This window comes from Rattus norvegicus, chromosome 18 (assembly GCF_036323735.1).
Source record: "Rattus norvegicus strain BN/NHsdMcwi chromosome 18, GRCr8, whole genome shotgun sequence".
Lineage (NCBI taxonomy): Eukaryota > Metazoa > Chordata > Mammalia > Rodentia > Muridae > Rattus > Rattus norvegicus.
This window is the reverse complement of record NC_086036.1, coordinates 29,800,779-29,825,248: the sequence shown is the minus strand read 5'-3', so window position 1 is coordinate 29,825,248 and position 24,470 is coordinate 29,800,779. Positions and strand designations below refer to the sequence as shown.

General features: G+C 46.1%; 7 protein-coding genes and 1 long non-coding RNA gene across 9 annotated transcripts in view; 1 reads left to right on the top strand and 7 right to left on the bottom strand.

Moving 5' to 3' along the window:
- The window catches only part of Pcdhga9 (protocadherin gamma subfamily A, 9), a 103,251-nt gene extending 93,847 nt beyond the window's left edge, over window positions 1-9,404 (bottom strand). The window contains exon 1 of the mRNA NM_001037158.1: window positions 6,800-9,404. Coding sequence (NP_001032235.1) covers window positions 6,800-9,220 — 2,421 coding nt within the window. The 5' untranslated portion in view covers window positions 9,221-9,404. The remainder of the gene's footprint in view (window positions 1-6,799) is intronic.
- Window positions 1-20,136, bottom strand: part of Pcdhga8 (protocadherin gamma subfamily A, 8) — a 113,983-nt gene extending 93,847 nt beyond the window's left edge. The window contains exon 1 of the mRNA NM_001037156.1: window positions 17,575-20,136. Coding sequence (NP_001032233.1) covers window positions 17,575-19,998 — 2,424 coding nt within the window. The 5' untranslated portion in view covers window positions 19,999-20,136. The remainder of the gene's footprint in view (window positions 1-17,574) is intronic.
- Window positions 1-24,470, bottom strand: part of Pcdhga1 (protocadherin gamma subfamily A, 1) — a 180,457-nt gene that overhangs the window by 93,847 nt on the left and 62,140 nt on the right. The window lies entirely within an intron of this gene.
- Pcdhga2 (protocadherin gamma subfamily A, 2) overlaps window positions 1-24,470 on the bottom strand; it is a 173,907-nt gene that overhangs the window by 93,847 nt on the left and 55,590 nt on the right. The window lies entirely within an intron of this gene.
- Window positions 1-24,470, bottom strand: part of Pcdhga3 (protocadherin gamma subfamily A, 3) — a 168,713-nt gene that overhangs the window by 93,847 nt on the left and 50,396 nt on the right. The window lies entirely within an intron of this gene.
- Pcdhga5 (protocadherin gamma subfamily A, 5) overlaps window positions 1-24,470 on the bottom strand; it is a 148,156-nt gene that overhangs the window by 93,847 nt on the left and 29,839 nt on the right. The gene's annotated exons all lie outside the window — the stretch shown is intronic.
- Window positions 1-24,470, bottom strand: part of Pcdhga7 (protocadherin gamma subfamily A, 7) — a 124,844-nt gene that overhangs the window by 93,847 nt on the left and 6,527 nt on the right. The gene's annotated exons all lie outside the window — the stretch shown is intronic.
- Window positions 20,095-24,470, top strand: part of LOC103694196 (uncharacterized) — a 25,544-nt gene continuing 21,168 nt past the window's right edge. For both annotated transcript variants that reach the window (XR_596955.4, XR_010059675.1), the window contains exons 1-2: window positions 20,095-20,224; window positions 22,265-22,372. This is a non-coding gene — a long non-coding RNA (uncharacterized LOC103694196). The remainder of the gene's footprint in view (window positions 20,225-22,264; window positions 22,373-24,470) is intronic.

Below are 24,470 nucleotides of genomic sequence, written 5' to 3'. Positions count from 1 at the left end.
CCAGAGGTCATGAGTTCAATTCCCAGCAACCACATGGTGGCTCACAACCATCTGTAAAGAGATCTGATGCCCTCTTCTGGTGTATCTGAAGACAGCTACAGTGTACTTATATATAATAAATAAATAAATCTTTAAAAAAAATGAACTCATCAAATAATTAGGAAGTAAAAGGAGCAAACCCTACAGTTGCCCACTAATATGTGTTGTAATTGGAATATATATATATATATATATATATATATATATATATATATATATATGAGAATTTCAGGCACAAATCTGAAACAAAACCAAAGATCCAGTGATGTGAGTTTTTTTCGGTGTATGAAATTAAATGATAGGCGAATGCTCTACACTTGAGCTAAACCCCAACCCTGGTGTAGAGCTTTGAATAAGCAAGTTTTTATCCAAGCATCCTATTTTATCAGAGCATTGATTGATACAAATGTCAATAATGTCTTCTCCTAGGCAGTTTACTGGGAAGTGTGAAGAAGGTGGACTTTCTTTTGTATGCATTTGGGGTTTAGCCTGCCTACCCACACCATACTGGGAAGGAGCCAGAGGCTTACTTTTTCATATTGAAAATAGGTTGCTTGTAAGTGTTTCAGTCAGTGTGTCACTCTTCAAATATTTTGTTAGAGTTTTGAAAGGCAGAGTCTCACCCCCTGAGCATTGGAATCTAGGCAGATGCTGGCCAGATCCAATCATAGATTTTTTTCTTTCAAAGACCTTAAATCACAAACATACTGAAAGCAAAAGGACAAGAGGATCTCACAGTTTTCTTGAAAATTGTTTCTTTGGATGTAAAGGAAGAGATTGAGGAAAGGCACAAAAGCAGTTCTAAGAGAAAGGAAGGATAATGGCCTGGGAAAAGGCCCAAAGAACCAGAAGTAGAGGAGAAAATTCCTCCAGGGCACTTTTGGAGACCACAGATCTTGGAAATATGAACAAAACTTCAAATCACCTCTCAAGAGAAGCGTCGGTCACCGAGCTGGAAGACTGTAAGCTGATACCCCAGTCATCTCTCCAAGTGCTCACGGGTGGACGAAAAATGTGAAAGTAAATGGAGACACCAAAAGGCGGCAGAAATAATTCACAACCAATGGTTTCTGGATGGGAGCACCTGTTCTGATCTTTCCGTCTGCTTCAGCATTTCAGACACTGAGACATAGAACTTAGATGCATAAATTCATTTTAAGTAGCAAGCTTGGATAGGTTATTCATTTATTTGATTAGACACCAAAATTACTGCTTAAAAATTGCTTTATGTGTATGAGTGTTTGGACCTCATCATTGCATATGCAACACCTGCGTGCCTGGAACCCAAGGAAGAGAGGAGGAGGTGTCAGATTCCCTATCCCCTGGAATCCATAGTGATGGATGGTTGTGAGCCACTGTGTGGGTGCTGGGAACCGAATCCATGTCCTCTGCACGAGCAACACGTGCTCTTCACCCATCCTTGACCCAGCTTTCCAGTCACAAGACTTTTACTGCTATTGTTGGCCGATCAGAGCCTTACAAGTTATCTCCAATTTGTCAACGTTAGTTTCTCCTACTAAGGGAACTTACGAACTTTTGAACAAAATATCATCATTTCACCATTGAGAAGACAAGGTGGTGGTTAGTTACTGATTTTTCAAATGTGAACCTAGATACGGAAATGAAATTACTACACCTGAAATAAGAGAAATCAGGATTGTTAAGGAATAAAATGAAACTTACCGGTGTTAGCGTCTCAGGATGTGCTGTCGGATCATCCCCAAAGTGAATTGGAATTAAGGCCCCAGGAGAACTACCACAAACAATTTCTTGAGCAGAAGGCAAAGGTGCGCTACACTTCAGAAAATTTAACTCCGCGTTTCCCGTTTGCCCAACGCACAGATTATAGGAATAGGGTAGAGTGCCCTCGCTATAGTTGAGAGAAACCCCTGGTCTAGTCTTAGAACAAAGACCAGACTGAAAGCAGCTCCAGGCAGAGGGGCTGGAGGAGTGTCGCAGTCGAAGTGCAATGGCTAGAATCACAGCCAGGAGGAAAAGCACGGAAATCAAGGCCAAGGCCACCACCAAGTAGAACTGCAGCTCGGCTTGCGGATCAGGGGGCAGTGAGCGGTCACTGAGGTCTGGCAGGGCCTCCTGCAAGCTGTCAGCGAATACTAGAAGCAGCGTGGCGGTGGCTGAGAGGGGCGGCTGCCCACCATCGCGAACACCAACCAACAGGCGCTGCCGCGCAGCGTCCTTTTCGCCCAAGGCACGCGCTGTGCGCACTTCGCCTGTGCGCAGCCCTAGACTAAAGAGCCCGGGGTCGCTGGCCTGCAGCACGTGGTAAGACAGCCAAGCATTGTGTCCCGAGTCGGCGTCCACAGCCACCACCTTGGTGACCAAGTATCCAGGCTCGGCAGCGCGAGGCACCATGTCGAAGAGCGCAGAGCCGTCGGGCTCGAGAGCCGGATACAGCACGCGTGGCGCGTTGTCGTTTCGGTCGCCCACCAGCACGCGCATGCTCACGTTGGCGCTGAGCGCGGGCGATCCCTGGTCGCGCGCCTGCAGGGTCAGCTGGAAGGAGCGAAGCTGCTCGTGGTCGAAGGCGCGCTGGGCGAACACCACTCCGCTCTGCGCGTTCACGGTCACATAGGACCACAGCGATTTAGGCTCCAGGTCACTAGCTATGATGGAGTAGGAGACATGACCATTGGATCCCAAATCCGGGTCGGAGGCGCTGACTTGAGCGATGGAGGCTCCAGGTGGATTGTTCTCTGCCACATGGACGATGTAGGAAGACTTCTGGAAAGCCGGAGCGTTGTCGTTAACATCAGTGATGTGCAGAGCGATGGTGGTACTGGAAGAGAGGGCTGGTTTGCCTTTGTCCGTGGCGGTGATGGTGACATTATACTGTGGGTTCTGCTCTCGGTCTATGGCTCCATCGGTTACTAACTTGTAGTAGTTGCTAGAAGAAGCCTGGATCTTGAAAGGCAAGTCTTTGCCTATATCACACGTAACTTCTCCGTTTCCTCCGAAATCCCGATCTCTCGTCTTGAAGAGGGCAACCACCACTCCTGGAGGAGAATTCTCCAAGATATGATCAGAAAGGGAGGTGATGGTTATTTCCGGACTGTTGTCGTTTTCATCTAGTACTTCTATGATGACTTTACACTGTGAAGAGAGACCACCGCCATCCTTCGCTTCCACTTCCATAGTGTACCTCTCTGTGTCTTCAAAATCCAACGACTGGTTATTCTTGATCACGCCTGTTTTCTCATCTAGTGAGAACACGTGTCGTGTGCTCTGGGCAGTGCTCCGAAAGTAGTACCGTATCTCAGCGTTGACACCCTCATCCTCATCAGTGGCTGTCACTTGCAACACAGATGATCCTGGGGACAGATTCTCACTAATACTGGTCTTATATTCCTCTTTGCTGAACACTGGAGGGTTGTCATTGATGTCCTTTACAGATATTTCTATCTGAGTGGTAGCACTGCGGGGCGGGTCTCCTCCATCCAAGGCAGTCAGTATCAAGCGATGAGACCTCTGTTCTTCCCTATCTAGGAGCTTCTCCAGAGACAACTCTGGGGTTTTGCCACCATCAGGATTAACTCTAACCATTAATGAGAAGTAAGAGTTGGGGCTTATCTGGTAATCTTTAATTGAATTCAAATTTATGTCGGGGTCAGTGGCAGGCTCAAGGGGTATTCGTGTACCAACCGACACAGATTCTAAGATTTCCAAGCGCATTTCTTTCTTCTCGAATTGAGGAGCGTGATCATTAACATCTTCAATCTCCACAACCACATGAAAAATGTTTAAAGGGTTTTCCAGCACGGCTTCCAACTGTAGCTCACACCTTCTCCTCCCTTTGCATATCTGCTCGCGGTCTATGCGGTCCTTCACCAGTAAGTCCCCGCTCTCGGAATCCACGCTGAAGTGCATCTTCTCAGCGCTAACCCGCAGCTTCCTAGCCGACACTTCCAGGACACTGAGCCCCAGATCCTTAGCGAGGTTCCCCACTACCGAACCGCGGTCCAGCTCCTCAGGGATGGAGTAGCGGACGGGCTGGCCCAGCGCGGGACAGAACAAAGGCAGCAGCAGGGTAAACAGTACCTGCGGGCGGCCGGGGCGCTGCCTCCGCGCGCTGCTCCCTCCCATTTCTGGCTCGGGTTCTGGGTAGATCTTCGGTTCTTCACAGTAGGAGAAAGAGCAGCCTACCGAGATGGAGGTCCGTTTGGCCCCGGACAGCGGGACCCCGGTTTGGTGCCAGGAATCGGTGTCTTAGTCTGTGTGAGTGAGAGTTCCCCTTGGTGTGTATTCGTTTCTGCGCAGGAAATTGCAGCTTAGAGACCGAGGGATCCGGGCAGAGGAGCTTGCTCTGCACTGGCCGACAGCGGCGCCCAGAGGCTATGTGTGGAATTGCAGTCTATCATGTTTGGAAATCCTGCCCCAAAATGTATGTATTGCTTGGGTTATGAAATAGCCTCACATTTTAATCGCACAGTGGGACTACAGTGGATATTTATATATTAAAAATTTTAAATAAAATTATTCATAAATTGGAAACATACCACACCATGGAATATTATGTATTATGTTGTGAATCTTCACATACAGATCAGACCAAATAACTTCAACAACAGTGATAAGGATAAGGAAAATTCTTTGTTTAGTGTATACTGAGCTTTCTGGTTATTGAGGAGAAAATCTAAAACACGCAGAGCCATTTAGCATTTCTTTAAAAAAAAAACTAGACAGAAATACCAGTACTTTCATTTTTCGGCCTAGTTATATTCTAGAATCTGTTGTCCACACACAGAGTCTAAGAGCAGTCGGGCTGATCACTTGCAATACTCTTCCCGGTCATCAGTGTACTTACCTGTGTTGTGTTTTTAAACTAAAGAACAGTTGGGTGAGGAATCATTTGTCTGCAAGCACGAGAGTAGCCTGGGAGGCACAATGACAGAGACCCTGAATCAAAAAGCCAGCCAAACCAAACCGAACCAAAATATCTTCACTGTGCCTCTGCAAACAACTCTAATAAGAAACACAGGACCTCAAGTAGGAGCAGGGCTAGTTGGGAAGAGTGGGAAGGGGTGGAAGCAGGAGGTGGCAATGTAAGTGTGATTGAAGCTCACTACACACAAGTGTGGAAATGTCATAACTGATACAGTAAAACCATTGAAAAGAGAAGTGATGTTTTGTGATAACTGTTACCTACTTACCACATCATAGATACATACACCATGAGTATATATGCTGTTATTCTTTTCCCCAAATTAACATGCTTTTAAATTGCAATTTGAATATAGATATGGCTCTTCAGAAGAGAAATTTTTAAAAAATTCATGTCATTAAAAAATAAGATCCCTAAAGATTTCTTACTTTTTCCTATCAGCTTAAGTAAGAGAGAATAATTTCTTTTGCTTTTTTCCTAAGGTGCTGCAGATTGAACCAGGAGCCGTGCACAACTCCTCTTCCACGAGGTCCATCGTAGTACTGGAAGAATGCTTGAAGAGATTAAAATGTCTATGTATTATATTATATACCCAGGATATACCTTAATATCAACATCTAGACATTTAAAACTCCATATTAAGGTCACAATTCTCTACATCTATAGAAGCGCCAGCATCATCAATGCATCTATGCAACATACGCTTACAATAGGAAAAAAACTTTTATAGACAAGGTCTCTCTACATAACCCTGGCTGTCTGGGACTCACTTTGTAGACCAGGCTGGCCTTGATCTCAGAGATCTGCCTGCCTCTGCCTCCTTAGTGCTGGGATTAAAGGCGTGCACCACCACATCAGGCCGTAGATAGAAATTTGCAAGTTTCTTCTCTTTCCTTTTCTTTTTCAGACACAGGTTGAACCCGGTCTCACACATGACTCTGTCACTGAGCAATGCTCCCCTCTCCAAGGAGTATTTTCAAGCATTCTCTCTCCTATACGTCATCTGTTACTTGAATGCTGACACTATGTTTAAAATCTAAGTAATATATCTTTTCCCTAATAGCTAGAATTCAGGGAAATCTTTTTAGAACCTCTTCCTGCATGCCCTGAGAATAATTTCTAACTTACACCCCATGTTCAGGTTCATTTCTACTCCCAGAGATTGGAGAATTGAACTGGAGCCAACATTTTGATTATCCATATTAGCGACTTCTCTGGTGCAAGCCTACATTTGAAAGAAGAGTGTTAAACTAGTTTTCATAGCTTGATACTATAGCATCAGGAAACCCAAGCCTTTAACGCTATTATCATAATGGATGCTACCATTTTCACCATTGAAAGAACAAAAGCTTTACTGGGGTTTGGAAATGGTAGCTGAAGTTTGGCTCCTCCTCAAAAAAAGATCTTTAAACCCAAATAGTTTCTACAAACTTAGGGTCTGGGAAAGCAATAGTTCATTGAGATATTTTCCTGTCCTAGAAACAGAAATGTGGAGGTTTTCAGTTGTTTCCCTAAGGAAGGGGAACTTTTTGGTTCACCCCTACAAAAGCATCACTCTAGAAACTATTTTAGGAGCAAGAGCTACGAGTGGCTTTGGGAATAACGATCAATTCATCTCAGGAAAAGAACAGAAGCTGTAGAGATTGTAGAGAACCACTGTAACCAACCAAGGCACTCTATCTGAACAGCCCCCTCCATGCAAGGCAATGAAAACTGAGTGAGAGTCATCTCAGTGCGTCCGACCATGTTGTGGGCGAAGCTTAGACTCAGTGAAAACTTGAATGGTTACAGATATGTAAATATCAACTTACACAAGACTAAGAGCAAATTATCATAATAAAGAAAAAACCCAGAACTCACAGGAACCAAGGGAGTGTCATCAATAGGAAACTTGGACTCAACCGAGCTGCACAGAGGCTCGCTTTTCCCACAGCTCTCCTGGCTGATGAGCGTGTCGGCATAGTTGGGCTGGGGGAAGATCAAGTGGCTCTTCCCAGAGTCAGGTGTGAGGGAAAACTCTTGAGAATAGGTTTGTAGGAAAGTCTGAACCCCATGCACACCCACAATATGTGATGTTGGTACCCCAGTGGATCCACCTATTGCATCCTGCAGCAGGCTCGACGCATGCCAGCGCCGTAGCCTAAGTGCCAGCAGCACCAGTACAAAGAGTAGGAAGACACAGGAGACCACAGCAACTGCTACCACCAGGTAGAGAGTAATATCGGAATCAGGGTCTGCAGGAGTGCTGATACTGCTCAAGTCAGCCAGGATGTCGGGGATGCTGTCTGCCACAGCCACTGTGAGAGTGACCGTAGCAGAAAGAGGGGGCTGGCCATGATCCTGCACAGCTACCACGAGGCTTTGCTTGAGTGCATCTCTCTCTAGCAGGGCGCGAGCTGTGCGGACTTCACCTGAACGGAGCCCCACTGTGAAAAGTCCCGGCTCACTAGCCTTGAGCAGGCGGTAAGATAACCAAGCGTTCTGTCCAGAGTCTTCGTCCACTGCTACCACCTTGGTCACCAGATACCCAGCCTCGGCAGAGCGGGGAGCCAGCTCTACACCAGTGGAGCCATCAGTCGGGAGGGAGGGATAGAGGATCTTGGGAGCATTGTCATTCTGATCCAATAGAAACACAGACAGGGACACATTACTGCTGAGTGGCGGATGCCCGCTGTCGCTTGCCTTCACCTGCATCTGCAGATTTCGAAACTGCTCATAGTCAAAGGATTGCAGAGCATAGAGCACACCGGTGTCAGAGTTAATGGAGATGTAGGAGGTGAGTGGTGCCCCCTGGATGGTGTTTTCCACCAAAGAGTAAGTAACCTTCGCATTCTCATTTTCATCAGGATCATGGGCGCTAACTGAGAAGATGGAGGTGCCTCTGGGGTTGTTTTCAGGGAGATAGACTGAGTAGGAGGTTTGAGAGAAGGCAGGCGGATTGTCGTTGATGTCCGCCACATACAGGGTGATCTGAACCTCTGTGGACATGGATGGGGTTCCCCTGTCTGTTGCTGTCACTGTGATGTTATACTCAGAAGCCTTTTCTCGGTCAAGAATCTGGGCTGTCATCAACCTATAGTAATCGTCTACTGAGTTTTCTAATTTAAAAGATGGGTTCTCCTGGATGGAACAGACAACTTGCCCATTCTTCCCAGAATCTTGGTCATGAGCGTTGAAAAGGACGATTACTGTCCCTGGGGGCGCATCTTCCCTTACTGGGCTAAACAGAGATGTAATGGTCACTTCCGGCCGGTTGTCATTTACATCTTCTACCGTAACTACCACTTTGGTCCGCCCTTTCAGTCCCCCGCCATCTTCAGCCTGTATTTCCATTTCATACAATGAGCATTCTTCATAGTCCAGAGTTTTCGCTACTGTCATTTCCCCCGTGTTTTCATGAAGATGGAATAACAGCGACTGTTTTTCATTCATTTTCCGGAATTTGTATGTCACCTTCCCATTGGCACCCTCGTCCGGGTCGCTAGCTCTCACCGTGAGCAGCAGGGTGCCCGGGGCCACGTTCTCGAGGACTTTCACGCGGTTAACCGGTTGGTCGAAAGCAGGGGCATTGTCGTTGGTATCCAACACTGTGACCTGGATGAGCGCTGTGCTGGAGCGGCGCGGGTCGCCGCCATCGGAGGCGGTGAGGACCAGGTGGTGAGAGGGCTCTTCCTCTCGGTCCAGGGTGCGCTCCAGCACCAACTCTGGGTTTATTGTTCCGTCGTCTCCCCTTTGAATGTCCAGAGAGAAGTGCCGGTTGGGGCTGAGCTGGTAACTCTGGAGGGAGTTTATGCCCACATCTGGGTCAACCGCTTCTGGGAGTGGATACCGTGCTCCAGGGGCAGCGATTTCGCTGATTTTTACGACTAAATTTTCGGCTTCAAATTTTGGCGCATTGTCATTGATATCAATCACTTCTACTTCTACCCCATAAAGTTTCACTCTGTCTTCAACTAGGACTTTAAAGCTTAGGACGCAGGGAGCGATCCGAGCACACAGCTCCTCCCGGTCTATCCGGCCTGCGGTGACCAAGCAACCGCTCCGCGGGCTCAGAGAGAAAAACTGGGTCTTACCTTTGGAGATGATGCGGACTCCACGCTCCGCCAGCTCACGGGGTTCCAGTCCCAGGTCCTTAGAGATGTTTCCCACTGTATAGCCCTTTTCTGTCTCTTCTGGCACGGAATAGTGGATCTGCCTGGCCCTGGCCTCCCACAGCATCCCCAGCAGCGCACACAAGAGGACCAGTCTTGTGCAGTGCGGGCGTCTGGCTGGGGCAGCCATTGTTGCTTTCGCTACGGAATTTTCTCAGAATGCTCGCTAACTCCTTAGGCTCTTCTTTTCTTCTTCCAACTGCCAGATGATACTTATTCCTCAGGAGAAAGCAGGAGGGTTCCAAGTTAGAAGGTTGAGTTTTGCTATAGTCCGGGAACCAGTTTGTAGGACCTGCAGAGCTTTGTGTGACAGGAAAATCCGGATGGAGCGGGGAGTTTTTCTTACAGTTGGTGAACAGCGGCGCTCAGAGCCCTAAGTCGTTACTACACCTGAGACATCACATCTCCCTCCTTCGCTCTATCCTGTTTCTCTTCCTTTCTCTAATCCCCTCTCTCCCTCCCATTTTCTCCATTCTTTCTTTCCTTCGTTTCTTTCTTCCTTCACCCTTTCTCTTCCTCTTTGACCTTTTGTCCTTTGGAGAACATGTTTTACAAAAATGGAGGCGCTCAGGCTGGTCTTGAAGGCTGGTATTCAAGCCACCCTCCTGCCTCAGCCACCAGAGCGCTTGGTTTTACTCGTGTGCTCCCCTTCAATATTTGATTATAGATGATTGATAAAGAAACTAGTACTCTCTGCTTATTGTGATTTTAGATTTTCTAAGCATTTTCTTGCATTTGTACTTCAAAAGCAGCCACCATTTGTGGATATCTGAGTTGTAAATGAAGTGGAATATTTCTGTATTAACTCTCCAAACAGTTTTGAATTTTGGTTTGTACTCCTCCCCCTCCTCCTCCTCCTCCTCCTCCTTCTTCTCTCTCTCTCTCTCTCTCTCTCTCTCCACACACACACACACACACACACGTATATATATATATATATATATATATATATATATAATTTCATTTTATGGTGCTTTGTTTTGAATATATCTTTACAACTTTTAGAAATAACTGGTGTGGAGCTTATAGAACATTCATATTTTCTTTATACTTTATGATATGTGTGTTCATTTCATAATTATATTTAATTCCATTTTTTTCCTGACAGGGCCTCATTATGTAGCTCTGGCTGGCCTTGAACTGCTATATAGACCAGACTGGACTCAAATTTACAGAGGTCCTCCTGTCTATGCCTCCAGAGTGCTGGGATTAAAGACATATACCATCAAGCATAACTCATAATTAAACTGATGAGTATATATAGATCGATTATCCACATAAGACATAAGATTTATCCATTTTAACAATAAAGTTCATGGTTTCTTTAAAACTTTGGTGTTATACACATAACGCTACTTGGACAGTATTTATACATTTTCTTACCTTATCTCAACAAGATTATGTTGGCCTCTCTCTCTCTCTCTCTCTCTCTCTCTCTCTCTCTCTCTCTCTCTCTCTGTGTGGTGGTGGTGGTGGTGGTGGTGGTGGTGGTGGTGGTGTGTGTGTGTGTGTGTGTGTGTGTGTTTCAAGAATGGGCCTCACTGTGTAGCCCTGGCTGTACTGGAACTCAGAGAGTTCCTGCCTGCCTGTCTTTCCAAGTGTTGGGTCAAAGGTGTGCAGTGCAGCCACCATGTCAGACAGATTCAGATATCAAATTCCACAGTCACGTAACTATGTCAACGTTTCCACTAATTCACACGGGGGTTAGCTTTTGACATGAATACATGACCCATGTACAAGTATTGGGAAAATAAAAGTTAATATTCAGAAAAAAAAGCAAGTTTCCATTTCAGTCCTTCAGAGGGTGGGGGAAGATGGAATCTAGAACCTCAGCATTCTAGGCAACCACTGAGCTCCATCGTCAATCCCCACAAAGTTTCAAGGGCAGGGATGTGGCTCAGTAGAAAAGAACTTGCCTAGCATGCATGAGATTATGAGCTCAATTTCCACGACAAGAAGAAAAGAAGCAAGAAATCATGTGATTTTTAAAATACCCACACACTTCTTATTCTTAAGGTCACTTAAACTTAAGTAATCATTTACAGAAAAAAAATAACCACAAAATATAGAGCAAGTGTTTACTACTAAGAGGTAAATGGCAAGTGGTGTTGTGTAGGAAGAAATCTGTGTGTAAAGATGCCGTTTACTGTATTTTACCGTCAGAGGAAACAAAGCAAAGACGTAGTATAAAATGGGAGTTTCCTGTGCACACCTGACCATAGCTTCTGCCTTATGAGGCAATGACTCAGAATTCCCCACTACAACGATGGTTGGAAAACCTTTGTGGCTTCAGATAATATGATGAATCCAGTGGTTTCCCCTCATCCTTTTTTCTTCAAAGATTATATGTGGAGAACCAGAGGGAACGCTGAAGAAATGACTCAGCAGTTAAGAGCACCGACTGGTCTTTCAGAGGACCTGGGTTCAATTCCCAAGCCCTACATGGTGGTTCACATCAACCTATAACTCCAGGCCCAGGGGATCCAACACTCTTCCTTTTCTGGCCTCTTCGGGCACTGGGCATGCAAGTTCAGACATACATTCGAACAAAACACTCATGCACACACAAAAATAAAAGAACCAGAACAAATGAAATGGGAGTGATAGAGTCTTCTCTTCTCTTCTTTCCCCAGCTTCCCCTTCTGTGCTGGGCATTAAACTAAGGGCCTAGAGCATCATGTGATTGAGCTCTACCACTGTGTCCCAGTCTTTCCTTGTCTTCAGGATTTCATAGTCCTGAAAGCTGATTGGACTTAGTGGAGTCTGAAGAACTCAGCGAGTCTTCTTCATTCCACAAATACACAAAGTAGTTTACATTCATTTTAGTCATGAATCTGTTCGGTAAGTATAAGAACCACGGGGAATAAACGCAAGAAAGGAATCCGTCAGTAAAATCAATGAAGAGACCAAGGAGTAGCTTCATGCAGGCTTTCTCTGTGTGGCCCTGGCTGTCCTGGAACTTGTTCTATACCATGCTGGCTTCCAACTCAGAGGCCTGGCTCTGTCTCCTGAGTGCTGGAATTACGGGCATGAGCCACTATCGCTCAGTGATAAATTTAATGCCAGACCTGAAATCCAGCATCCAGGAGGCTGAGACAGGAGCATCTCCAATCTCATAGTATAACTTCCAGGCCAGCCTGGGATACCCTGTGAGTCATGTATCAAGGCCACCCTATATACTACACACAGGAAGACTATCTCAAGAAAGTGAGAATCAACAGGTAAATTTCAGTCACTTTGAAATAATTGTGCACTTGTTTTGCTGTGAGGCTAACAGCACACCCACTACACTGTGACTCTGTAACCTTTAATTTCTTTCCTGGAATTTATTTTATATCATAATTCGCCCAAACTATACTGACGAAAGGAAACAGAACTTTCACATTAACTTTTCAAAGAGGACTCACAAGTCCTGAAAATGTGTTGTATTGCTATGTAAACATAGACGCTTTCGTAGTTCAGGAAGAGAGAAAGAAGAAAAGGTTCAAATGGAACTCACCGGAGGCTCCGGGTGGGAAGTCGGCTCACTGGAATCACAAAGTGGAAACAAGGCCCCAGATGACTCAGGGCAAAGAAGGCCTTGTCCTGAACTCAATGGCTCACTACATTTTAGGAAATTACACTCGGTCTTTCCGGCATGTGCACCATACAGATTATAGGAATACGGCAAAGTACCCTCACTATAATTGGGGAAAACCACCGGTTTAGATTCAGAACAAAATCCAGGCTGAAAGCAATTCCAGGCAGAGGGGCTGGAGGAGTGTCGCAGTCGAAGTGCAATGGCTAGAATCACAGCCAGGAGGAAAAGCACAGAAATCAAGGCCAAGGCCACCACCAAGTAGAACTGCAGCTCGGCTTGCGGATCAGGGGGCAATGAGCGGTCACTAAGGTCTGGCAGGGCCTCCTGCAAGCTGTCAGCGAATACTAGAAGCAGCGTGGCGGTGGCTGAGAGGGGCGGCTGCCCACCATCGCGAACACCAACCAACAGGCGCTGCCGCGCAGCGTCCTTTTCGCCCAAGGCACGCGCTGTGCGCACTTCGCCTGTGCGCAGCCCTAGGCTAAAGAGCCCGGGGTCGCTGGCCTGCAGCACATGGTAGGACAGCCAAGCATTGTGTCCTGAGTCAGCGTCCACAGCCACCACCTTGGTGACCAGGTATCCAGGCTCGGCGGCGCGCGGAACCATGTCGAAGAGCGCAGAGCCGTCGGGCTCGAGAGCCGGATACAGCACGCGTGGCGCGTTGTCGTTGCGGTCGCCCACCAGCACGCGCATGCTCACGTTGGCGCTGAGCGCGGGCGATCCCTGGTCGCGCGCCTGCAGGGTCAGCTGGAAGGAGCGGAGCTGCTCGTGGTCGAAAGCGCGCTGGGCGAACACCACTCCGCTCTGCGCGTTCACGGTCACATAGGACCACAGCGATTTAGGCTCCAGGTCACTGGCTATGATGGAGTAGGAGACATGACCATTGGATCCCAAATCTGGGTCGGAGGCACTGACTTGAGCGATGGAGGCTCCAGGAGGGTTGTTCTCGGCTATGTACACCAAGTAGGAGGCCTGGTGGAAGAGCGGAGCGTTGTCATTGACGTCACCAACGTGTAGGGTGACTTTTGTGCTGGAGGAAAGGGGTGGCTTGCCCCCGTCAGTGGCCATAATGGAGACATTGTATTCTGGAGTCAGTTCTCGGTCTAAGGTTCTATCTGTCACCAACTTATACGAGTTTTTGGAAGAAGAGATAATTTTAAAGGGCGCCTCACTGTCTAGTCGACAATTAACCTCCCCGTTTTCCCCAGAATCTCTGTCATGTATTTTGATCAAAGATATCAGTGTTCCCGGAGGTGCGTTTTCTGGAATCGTTTCTAACAGAGAATGGACTGTAATTTCTGGCTTGTTGTCATTTTCATCTTGAATGTTAATTTCAACTGTACATTGGGCAACCAGGCCTCCGCCATCCCGCGCTTCCACTACTATAGAATATTCTTTGGTTTCTTCGAAATCCAGTGTTCTCTGTGTTGTAATTTCTCCACTATTCGAATTTAGGCCAAACACTTGCCCAGCTCTGTGGAAGGAATACGTAATCTCCGAATTCACGCCCTCATCCTTGTCTGTAGCTGTCACACGTGCTACGGTTGTGCCTGGGGGCACGTTCTCCGGAAGGCGGACTCTGTATACTTCCTGGTCGAACACAGGGGGATTATCGTTGGCATCAGTGACTTGGATCCGAAGCTCGGTGGTGCTACTTAGGGGAGGATCCCCGCCGTCTAAGGCTGTCAGGACTAATCGGTAGTAACTCTGTTGCTCCCGGTCTAAAGTTTTCTCCAATACTAATTCCGGGTATTTACGACCGTCTTGTTTTTCTTTATTCACCAGCGAGAAACTAGGGCTAAGAGAGAGCTTATAATTCTGTAGGGAATTTAAGGCAATATCTGCATCTTCTGCTACTTCTAAAATGAACCGAGTACCCGGTTGAGCAGACTCACTTATTTGCAATTCAAAAGATGTGTGCGCGAATTTTGGTGTGTGGTCATTAATGTCCTCCAGCTCCACGCTCACGTGATAAAAGTTCAATGGATTTTCAGCAACAGCCTCAAATTCCAGAGAACACACCAGCTTCTTCCCGCAAATCTGCTCCCTGTCCAGCCTGCTGCTCACTAGCAACTCCCCGCTCTCTGAGCTCACAGTGAAGTAAGGCTTCTCAGAACTGATGCGTAGCTTTCGCGTCGGTAACTCCTGGACACCGAAGCCCAGGTCCTTGGCGAGGTTTCCCACTACCGAGCCGGTGGGCATTTCCTCGGGGATCTTGTAACGGATCTGCTCAGAGAGCGCGGGGCAGAACAAAGGCAGCAGGAAGGGAAGGAGCATTGGCCGCCTGTGTCCCCGGCGTCTCTCAGCAGCTCCCTCCCGCATCTTTTTTGCTCCCCTTTGCTTGCTCACCAGCCTGGAGACGCCGGGTTATGAAGAAGTTCCGTGGTGCGGATATTCCGGGCTCCAAACGGACTTTGGTACCAGTTCTAGTCCATGAAAGGATTCTTCTTTTGCTCGGAAAGAAGCGGTGCAAAGAAGGCTGAGAAAGGAAGCCTTGGAAAGCGCTCTGCGGCTGCGCAAGAAGTGGAGCTTCAGTCTCTTCAGTCAGGCCAACAGCGGCGCCCAGAGACCGCACTACGAAACTGCAGCCTCTGCTGTTTGGTACCTTCCTCTCCACACCCTCAATAATATAATTGTGCATAACTACAAAGTCTTATTTTAATATTCACATATCTTGCAACAAAATTTCAATACCTCTTTTATATGCCTTTTTTATTCTTTCAAGATGCTTGAAGCGTCGCTTTGACTTTTTTATATAAAACTACATTATAATGGTCCATTCTTTGGTTACCGTACGTGCCCTGCACTTTTTCTTAAAGCAAAGTGTTAGTTACCCTTTTGAATGAGAATTTAACAACTAACGTGCCATTAGTCTTGCCTCGGTGTCTACTAGATTATGAATTTCACAAATCATTTCTTTGTTGGTTATGGTATGTTGAAACTACTGTTACTCTTTTATTTATTGCAATAATTTGTCTACATTACTAGGTAATCAATGTTGTTTCACAGTGTTTGGAATCATCAGTTCCGTTGCAAATGATTTGTTTGTGTTTGGGCAGATTGTCCCATTCCTCAGACACCCTTTCTTCCTGGTAATGTTAGCATTGTGATTAGAAAAACAAAGAGAATATTTTTTTTTCCTTCGGAGCTGAGGACCGAACCCAGGGCCTTGTGCTTACTAGGCAAGCGCTCTACCACTGAGCTAAATCCCCAACCCCCCAAAGAGAATCTTTATTGCTTCTTTAGGAGATACTCATTTGAGAAGACTGGCTCAGTGACGTAGCACAGATACAAGGCAACCTGCTAAATGGCTTTTTTCTCATTTCCATATTGTATAGTTTCTATTCTACTCTTTATACTACATCAATTCATTCTGAAAAGTTTCTGGGGAAATGATTCTCCATGTCCAACACAAATAGACTACATTGTTTCTTTACCCGTGGGCTACACTGTTATAATGCAATGTCTTTGGAATTGGGGAAATTGATCTCATGGTAAGCCCATTACACAAAGTTACTGAACACAGTGACATTTGGTCCAACCATATACTCCATTAATTAGTTTTTGAAGTGCTGGAAATCAAACCAGGACCCCACACATACTAAGCAAGAGAAAATTTTCCTTACACGAATACCAAAATGCCAAAGTACTGACGATGTAGTTGTCTTTTCAAATTATTGTGCTTCAAGAGGCTACAGAAAGTATGAAGTTGATTTCTACTCCCATGTATATGCAACGTAGAATGGAATACTGCATTACTTGAGAAACAATCTTCTCCACAATCACAAAATATTTATCATATCTTCCATTTTTGACTGGTGATAAATTAGGAATTAGACTTATGGTACAAGGAATACTGATAATACCTATACTTTACTATAAATAATTTTTGTGGAATTGGTTAACTTATTTGGAATTTGTTTATCATTCATGAGTTCTCACCATTTCGGATGTATGTACAGCCTAAAATGATCATGGTTAGTCTACTGAAATGGATTCTTCACTCTTTTACAAGTTTGTTTAAGATTATATTTTTCTGTTTTTCTTTTGGGGGGAGACTAATTTCGAACTGTTGCTTTAGATGCAATATTTCCATTGGTATAGACCTTGAGAAGGCTGGCCATTCACACACACACACACACACACACACACACACACACACACACACACACCACACTCAACATTCATACACCAGTTTCACTTTCCACCAAGATTGCATTTTAAAATGTGCTTGTGGGGGCTGGGGATTTAGCTCAGTGGTAGAGCGCTTACCTAGGAAGCGCAAAGCCCTGGGTTCGGTCCCCAGCTCAAAAAAAAAAAAATAAATAAAATGTGCTTGTGGCTTGAAGTGTAGTCAGCAGGTATAGTAAGCAGGAGCGATACAGAAGTAGACTTCAAAAGATGTTTTAAGTAAAGAAGTCTTGCAGTGCCTACTTTTTGGCTAATATAATTGCCTCACATATTTGGTGATTTCTAAGGTGATAACTAAGAATTTGGAAATCCCAACTGCTTTTCTAAAGTCCTAACTTAGAATACACATGTGTGCAAGTAGAAAACATACTGTGTGTGGTAGGTGATCGGGGAGTGATAAAAACAATCGTATGTTTTAAAAGTTGAACAATGTCTCATCTAAGCTTTGCAAATAAAGCCTTTTCGGTGTTTTGAGATGGAGTCTCACACAGCCCAGTGTATGTGTTACTGGGGATCAAACTCAGGATTTGTGCAAACTAGGCAAGCTCTCTAATAACTAACCTACAATTCCAGGCCTTGTCCAACCATTTGGAAAATGAACTAAGTGACAGCCTACGACTTTTAAGTGTTCAGTTTTTGCATTACTGTCACTTAAATATATGAAAGAGTTCGGCATGTCTCAAAATCCCCCAGAGAAGTCATAGAACGAAACTTACCGGGGCGCAAGCATCTTCATCCTTACTCTCATGAAAATCTATGGATGTTAATAAGGAATCATTTTTCTCACAGCCTTCTTGGTTAATGAGCATGTCTGCATAGTTGGGCTGAGGAAAGATAATGTGGCTTGTCTGGGAGCCTGAAGTGAGCGAGACTTCATGAGAATAGGTTTGTAGAAAAGCCTGTACCCCGTCGATGCCCACAAAATGTGATGGAGGTGCAGGAGCCAATCCACCTTTGGAGCCCTGGAGCTGGCGAGACTTCTGCCAGCGCTGAAGCCTGAGAGCTAGGAGGACAATGACAAAGACAAGGAAGACACAGGAGACCACAGCCACTGCCACCACCAGGTGGAGCGTGATATCAGAATCCTCTGGTACCCCAGGGGTCCTAATGCTGCTCAAGTCAGCCAACACCTCAGGGATGCTGTTAGCCACTGCCACAGTGAGAGTTACAGTGGCCGAGAGAGGGGGTTGGCCATGGTCCTGCACGGCCATCACCAGATTCTGTTTGAGAGCATCTCTGTCCAGCAGGGCCCTCGCTGTACGCACCTCACCCGTGTGAAGTCCTACAGAGAAGAGCCCAGGTTCGCTGGCCTTCAGCAGACGGTAGGACAGCCAAGCATTCTGTCCTGAGTCTTTGTCCACTGCCACCACTTTGGTCACTAGGTATCCAGGCTCTGCAGAGCGGGGTGCTAGTTCCACACCAGTGGAGCCATCTGTGGGGAAGCTAGGATATAGAATCTCAGGTGCGTTGTCGTTCTGGTCCAACACAAACAAGCTCAATGACACATTGCTGCTGAGAGGTGGGCTTCCACTGTCAGTGGCAACAACCAGTAGCTGCAAGTCTTGTATCTTCTCGAAGTCAAAAGAGTGCAGTGCATACAGGACACCAGTATCTGAGTTGATGGAGATATAAGAGGACAAAGGCACTCCCTGTATGGTGTCCTCAGACACAGAGTAAGTGACCTGTGCATTTTCCTGACTGTCAGGATCATGTGCAGTCAGTGAGAAGATGGAGGCGCCCCTCAGGTTGTTCTCTGGAATATAGGCTGTGTAGGAGGTGTGAGGAAAACGAGGAGGGTTGTCATTAGTGTCTGCCACAATCAGGGCAATGTAAGTTTCAGTGGACAGAGGTGGGGCTCCTAGATCTGAGGCTATCACTGTGATATTGTAGATGGAGACTTTTTCTCGGTCCAAATATTTCCATGTCACCAATCTATAATAATTATCTATTGACTTTTCTAATTTAAAAGGTAAGTTATCATGCGTGTAACAGACAACTTGGCCGTTCTTTCCAGAGTCTCGGTCATGCACATTCAAGAAGGCAATTACTGTCCCGGGAAGAGAATTTTCCAATACCGGGTTAAACAAGGATGTAATGGTCACTTCTGGCCGATTGTCATTTACATCTTCTACCATAATTACCACTTTGCTCCTCCCCAGAAGCGCCCCCACATCTTCAGCCTGTATTTCCATTTCATACAATGAGCATTCTTCATAGTCCAGATTCTTTGCTACTGTCATTTCCCCCGTGTTTTCATGAAGATGGAATAATAGCGATTGTTTGTCATTGATTTTTTGGAATTTATATGTCACTTTTCCGTTGGCACCCTCATCCGGGTCGCTAGCTCTCACTGTGAGCAGCAGAGTGCCTGGGGCCACGTTCTCGAGGACTTTCACGCGGTAAACCGGTTGGTCGAAAACAGGGGCATTGTCGTTGGTATCCAACACTGTGACCTGGATGAGCGCTGTGCTGGAGCGGCGCGGGTCGCCGCCATCGGAGGCGGTGAGGACCAGGTGGTGAGAGGGCTCTTCCTCTCGGTCCAGGGTGTGCTCCAGCACCAGCTCTGGGTTTATAGTTCCGTCGTCTCCCCTCTGAATGTCCAGAGAGAAGTGCCGGTTGGGGCTGAGCTGGTAACTCTGGAGGGAGTTTATGCCCACATCTGGGTCAACAGCTTTTGGAAGTGGATACCGTGCTCCAGGGGCAGCGATTTCGTTAATTTTCACCTCCAGATCCCCAACATGGAACTTCGGATTATTATCGTTAATATCAGTTATTTCGATTTCTACTCCAAAGAGTTTCCCTTTCTCCTCAACTAGGATGTTAATATTTACAAGACAGGGAATACTCTGGGCGCACAGCTCCTCCCGGTCTATCCTGCTCGCGGTGACCAAGCTGCCGCCCCGCGGATTCAGGGAGAAAAGCTGCGACCTACCTCTAGAGACGATGCGGACCCCTCGCTCCGCCAGCTCGCGGGGCTCCAGCCCCAGGTCCTTGGAGATGTTTCCTACAACAGTGCCTTTATCTGTCTCTTCTGGCACCGAGTAGCGAATCTGACCTACCCCGATCTTGCACAGCGTCCCCATCAGCGTACAGAACAGCACCAGCCGGCCATGACGGTGTTGATTCTGGGAAGCAGCCATTGTTTATTGTCAAAAGAATCCTCTCAGTCTTCACCGGGCTCAGGTGCCTGGATTACCTTGGCTTGTGATGATGGAAATGATAATCTTACGGAAAGCTGGAGAGCCATACACGGAGGGACAGAATTTCTCCGCAGTTCCGCCGTTGGACTCCGGAACCTGCCAGTCCGATTTCATCAGCGCTGAGAATTCGATGGTTTTCCGGGTGCATCTCTCTCTCTCTTAGCAGGTGAACAGCGGCGCTTAGAGTCCTAAATTGTTACTGCACGTAGACAGTTACTTAAGCTTTGCAAGTGAATTGTTTTCATTCCTTTAAATTAAAATTTGTTCCTAAATACATATTTTAGAAGAAAGTGCAAATGTGTGTTGGGTAAAGTGTGGTTATATTAACTATCAGGTCCGTGGGCTAGCATTGCTTCGAATGACAGGTCCACATTCACGCCTCTAAAAGCAAACAGGGCAGTTTTACCTCCCATTGTTTCCTAGCTTTGTGTGACTGGTTTCAACATACACCACTAAATTAAGAATTCTAGTTGTTACTGGAAGTTAATTCATTCTCAGAGTAAACAAGATCCACTGGAGATGATCGTTTGGAGAATTGCTCTTCTGGTTTAAACTGATCAGCATAGTAGCTTTCCACAGAGGTGTTGCTTTTATGCTTTCTTATTAGATGTTATTTTAATTACACACCAGTAAATTTTCAGATTAACGTTGCAAAATTTGAGCAGGATGAATACTTTTACAATTCATTTTTAAAAATCAGATTCTACTGACTTGTTTTATTTTAAATCTATTCCTAGTTGAAAAATACTTGGAAGGGGCAGCTAAAGACACAATTAAAAGCAAAAAGCGTATATATGGAGAGAGAGAGAGAGAGAGAGAGAGAGAGAGAGAGAGAGAGAGAGAGAGAGAGAGAATGAATATGAATGTTGGTCTGCTAGGTAGATCAGGCGCTGGGATTAAAAGTGTGCATTATCAAGTTTGGCAATAGTTGCACTTTAAATAAGATGAGTGTTTAAGGGAGAAGCACACACACAACACACACCACACACACACACACACACAAATACACACACACGCACACATTAGGTTAGCCCTACCACTACCACTTTCATCCAAATAACAACAAAAAGCGAGGAACATATATAATTATTATAAAAAAGACAAAGATTAAGGCCACCATGAAAATGCTATCAACTGTTTGAAGTAGTAACTGAAGCAGGTGCTACAGATTGCCCAGAGAGAGTGACACAATGTAGTATGACCTTTCGTATGTATTAATAATTGATATTTGCACAGCAGATTGGCAAGTTTGTCTAAACATTGAAAACTTCAAGACTATTTCTACTCATAGGTAATCTAATTTGTAGAAGACCTCTAGGTATCTTAATTTAGGAGCACAAAGGAAAGATGGATGCTAGTGTCCATCCAGATGGCTCAGCAGACAGGGACCTTGCTTTTTAAGCCTTGAGACATGAGTTATATCCTTGGAAGGCATATTAAAGGTGAAAGAAAAAAAAAACCCAAACATTCAAAGTGCAGGCCACACTCAGACGCACAGATCTGCCTACCTTTGGCTCCCGGGCACTAAGATTAAAGGTATGAGCCACCACTGGTCAGCTACCACTACCAATTTTAAAAATTATATTCTGGAGTGTGTCAGGAAGGAACAGAGGAAAGGCATTGTCCATCTCTTCAATGGTGGAGCCTATTGGATGAACTTCAGAACAGATAAAGTCTCAAAAACCTATGCTTCAAGGGACAACAATCTGCTGTTGACCTTCTGGGCTTTTGGTTGTTGGTTTAGAAAGGGTCTCATATAGCCTGGGCTGACCTTGCCTCTGTCTCTCAAATGCTGGCATTAAACACATGTATTATCAAGCCTTTTGGTCTCTGATGAATACTGAACCTTCTTTTAAGTAACTGATTACACAAAGTGTATTGTATAAAAGTTACAAGGGGTCATGGACATAGAGCTGAGTTTAAGAGATCTTATTCTGGGGCTGGGGATTTAGCTCAGTGGTAGAGCGCTTACCTAGGAAGCGCAAGGCCCTGGGTTCGGTCCCCAGCTCCGAAAAAAAAGAACCAAAAAAAAAAAAAAAAAAAAAAAGAGATCTTATTCTGGTAGTCTTTGGGGGGAAAGGGAAATTATCATAAAAACTCAAAACATTTTAGAAGCTATAACAGCTAAATCAGTAGAAAATATCATTTTTAGTGTGTTGTTGACTTTAATGATTATTTCAATGACTTTTTGCTTTTGTTTTTACAGACAGGGTTTCTCTGTGTAGCCCTGGTTGCCATCTTGGAACTCTTTCTGTAGACAAGACTGGCCTCAAAGTCCACTTGCTTCTGCTTCCCAAGTGCTGGACTTAAAGATGTAAGTCATTTCACCCCACACCCAACTCAATGACCGCGTTAATATTTATATTACGTTCAAGTTACAACAAGCATTCATCTTATTAAGCATCAGGGAGAAAATTCAGGACGAAATGTCATTAAATTTTAAGGAGAGCCAACACTGCACCTTTCCACACTGGAGGATAAGGGTACTAGCAGAGAGCCTGAGGTTGGCGTGTTACACCTGTAAGGCATGCACGTGCCCTTACTTTATCTATTCTTTGAAGAATCATATGGTCATAGTTCAGATTTATTAAATGTGTAGAGGTGTTTTGTCTGCATGCATGTCTATGCACTGGGGGTGTCTGATGCCCTCCAGGGCCAGAAGAGGGCATCAGATCCCTTGGAACAGGAGTTTCAGACAATTGTCAGCAGTGGGTGCTGGGAACCAAACCTGGGTCCTCTGGAAGAGTCTCTCTCCATCTCCCATGAACACATTTTTACCAACTTAGGGACTGCATCATCATACTAGGCAGGTGATCTTAGTCACTTAGCCACATCACTAACTTTTCATTATAACTTAAGAACTGGTTCTATCTGAAAAGTATGTATTTCCTGAGACTATGAAGAACTGATAGAAAAGAGTACATTATGCTTGCAGGACACTTACCTGATGGGAGGTTGACTCATTGGAATTACAAAGTGGAAACAAGGCCCCCGCTGAATCCGCAAATAGTAGATCTTGTCCTGATTTCAACTGATCATTACATGTTAGGGAGTTAAACTCTGCCTTCCCCGTGGGTGCTGCACACAGGTTGTAAGAATATGGCAAAGTTCCCTCGCTGTAGTTAGGGGGAACCACCACTTCTGATTGAAAGCAGCCCCATGCCTTCCTGCTGGAGGAGTGTCGCAGTCGAAGTGCTATGGCTAGAATCACAGCCAGGAGGAAAAGAACAGAAATTAAGGCCAAGGCCACCACCAAATAGAACTGCAGCTCTGATTGAGGGTCCGGGGGCAGAGGGTCATCGCTGAATTCTGGGAGGACCTCCTGCAGGCTGTCAGCGAAGATCAGGTGCAGCGTGGCTGTAGCCGAGAGGGGCGGCTGTCCACCATCACGCACAGCGACCAGTAGGCGCTGCCGCGCTGAGTCCCTGTCTCCCAGGGCACGCGCTGTGCGCACCTCGCCTGTGCGCAGCCCCAGGCTGAAGAGCCCGGGATCGCTGGCCTGCAGTATGTGGTAAGACAGCCAGGCATTGTGTCCTGAGTCTGCGTCCACAGCCACCACCTTGGTGACCAGGTATCCGGGTTCGGCAGCGCGCGGAACCATGTCGAAGAGCGCAGAGCCGTCGGGCTCGAGAGCGGGATACAGCACGCGAGGCGCGTTGTCGTTTCGGTCGCCCACCAGCACGCGCATGCTCACATTGGCGCTGAGCGCGGGCGATCCCTGGTCGCGCGCCTGCAGTGTCAGCTGGAAGGAGCGAAGCTGCTCGTGGTCGAAGGCGCGCTGCGAGACTACTACTCCGCTCTGCGCGTTTATAGTCACGTAGGACCACAGCGATTCAGACTCGAGGTCGCTGGCTATGATGGAGTAGGAAACCTGGCCATTGGCCCCCAAATCCGGGTCACAGGCTGTGACTTGAGCGATGGAGGCTCCAGGCGGATTGTTTTCCGCAACATGGACTAGGTACGAACCCTTCGTGAAAACTGGAGCGTTATCGTTCACATCGCCTATACGCAAGGTGATACTCGAGCTGGAAGAGAGAGGCGGGTCACCTTTGTCGGTAGCTCTGATAGTAATGTTGTATTCCGGGTTCTGCTCACGGTCTAGAACTCCATCCGTCACTAATTTATATGTGTTTCTTGAAGACGTGAGTATTTTAAACGGGGCACCGCCTTCTAATTTACAGATAACTTCTCCATTGCGTCCAGAATCTTTGTCACGGGTTTTAAGCAGAGCGATGTACGTTCCTGGCTCAGTATTCTCCATTATGAGGTCAGGTAGAGATTGGAATAACACTTCGGGGACATTGTCGTTCTCATCTAGAACTTCTATTTCCACCGTACATTGCGCAATCATCCCCCCACCATCCTTTGCTTCCAAAACAAGGGAATATTCTTTGACTTCTTCGAAATCTAAT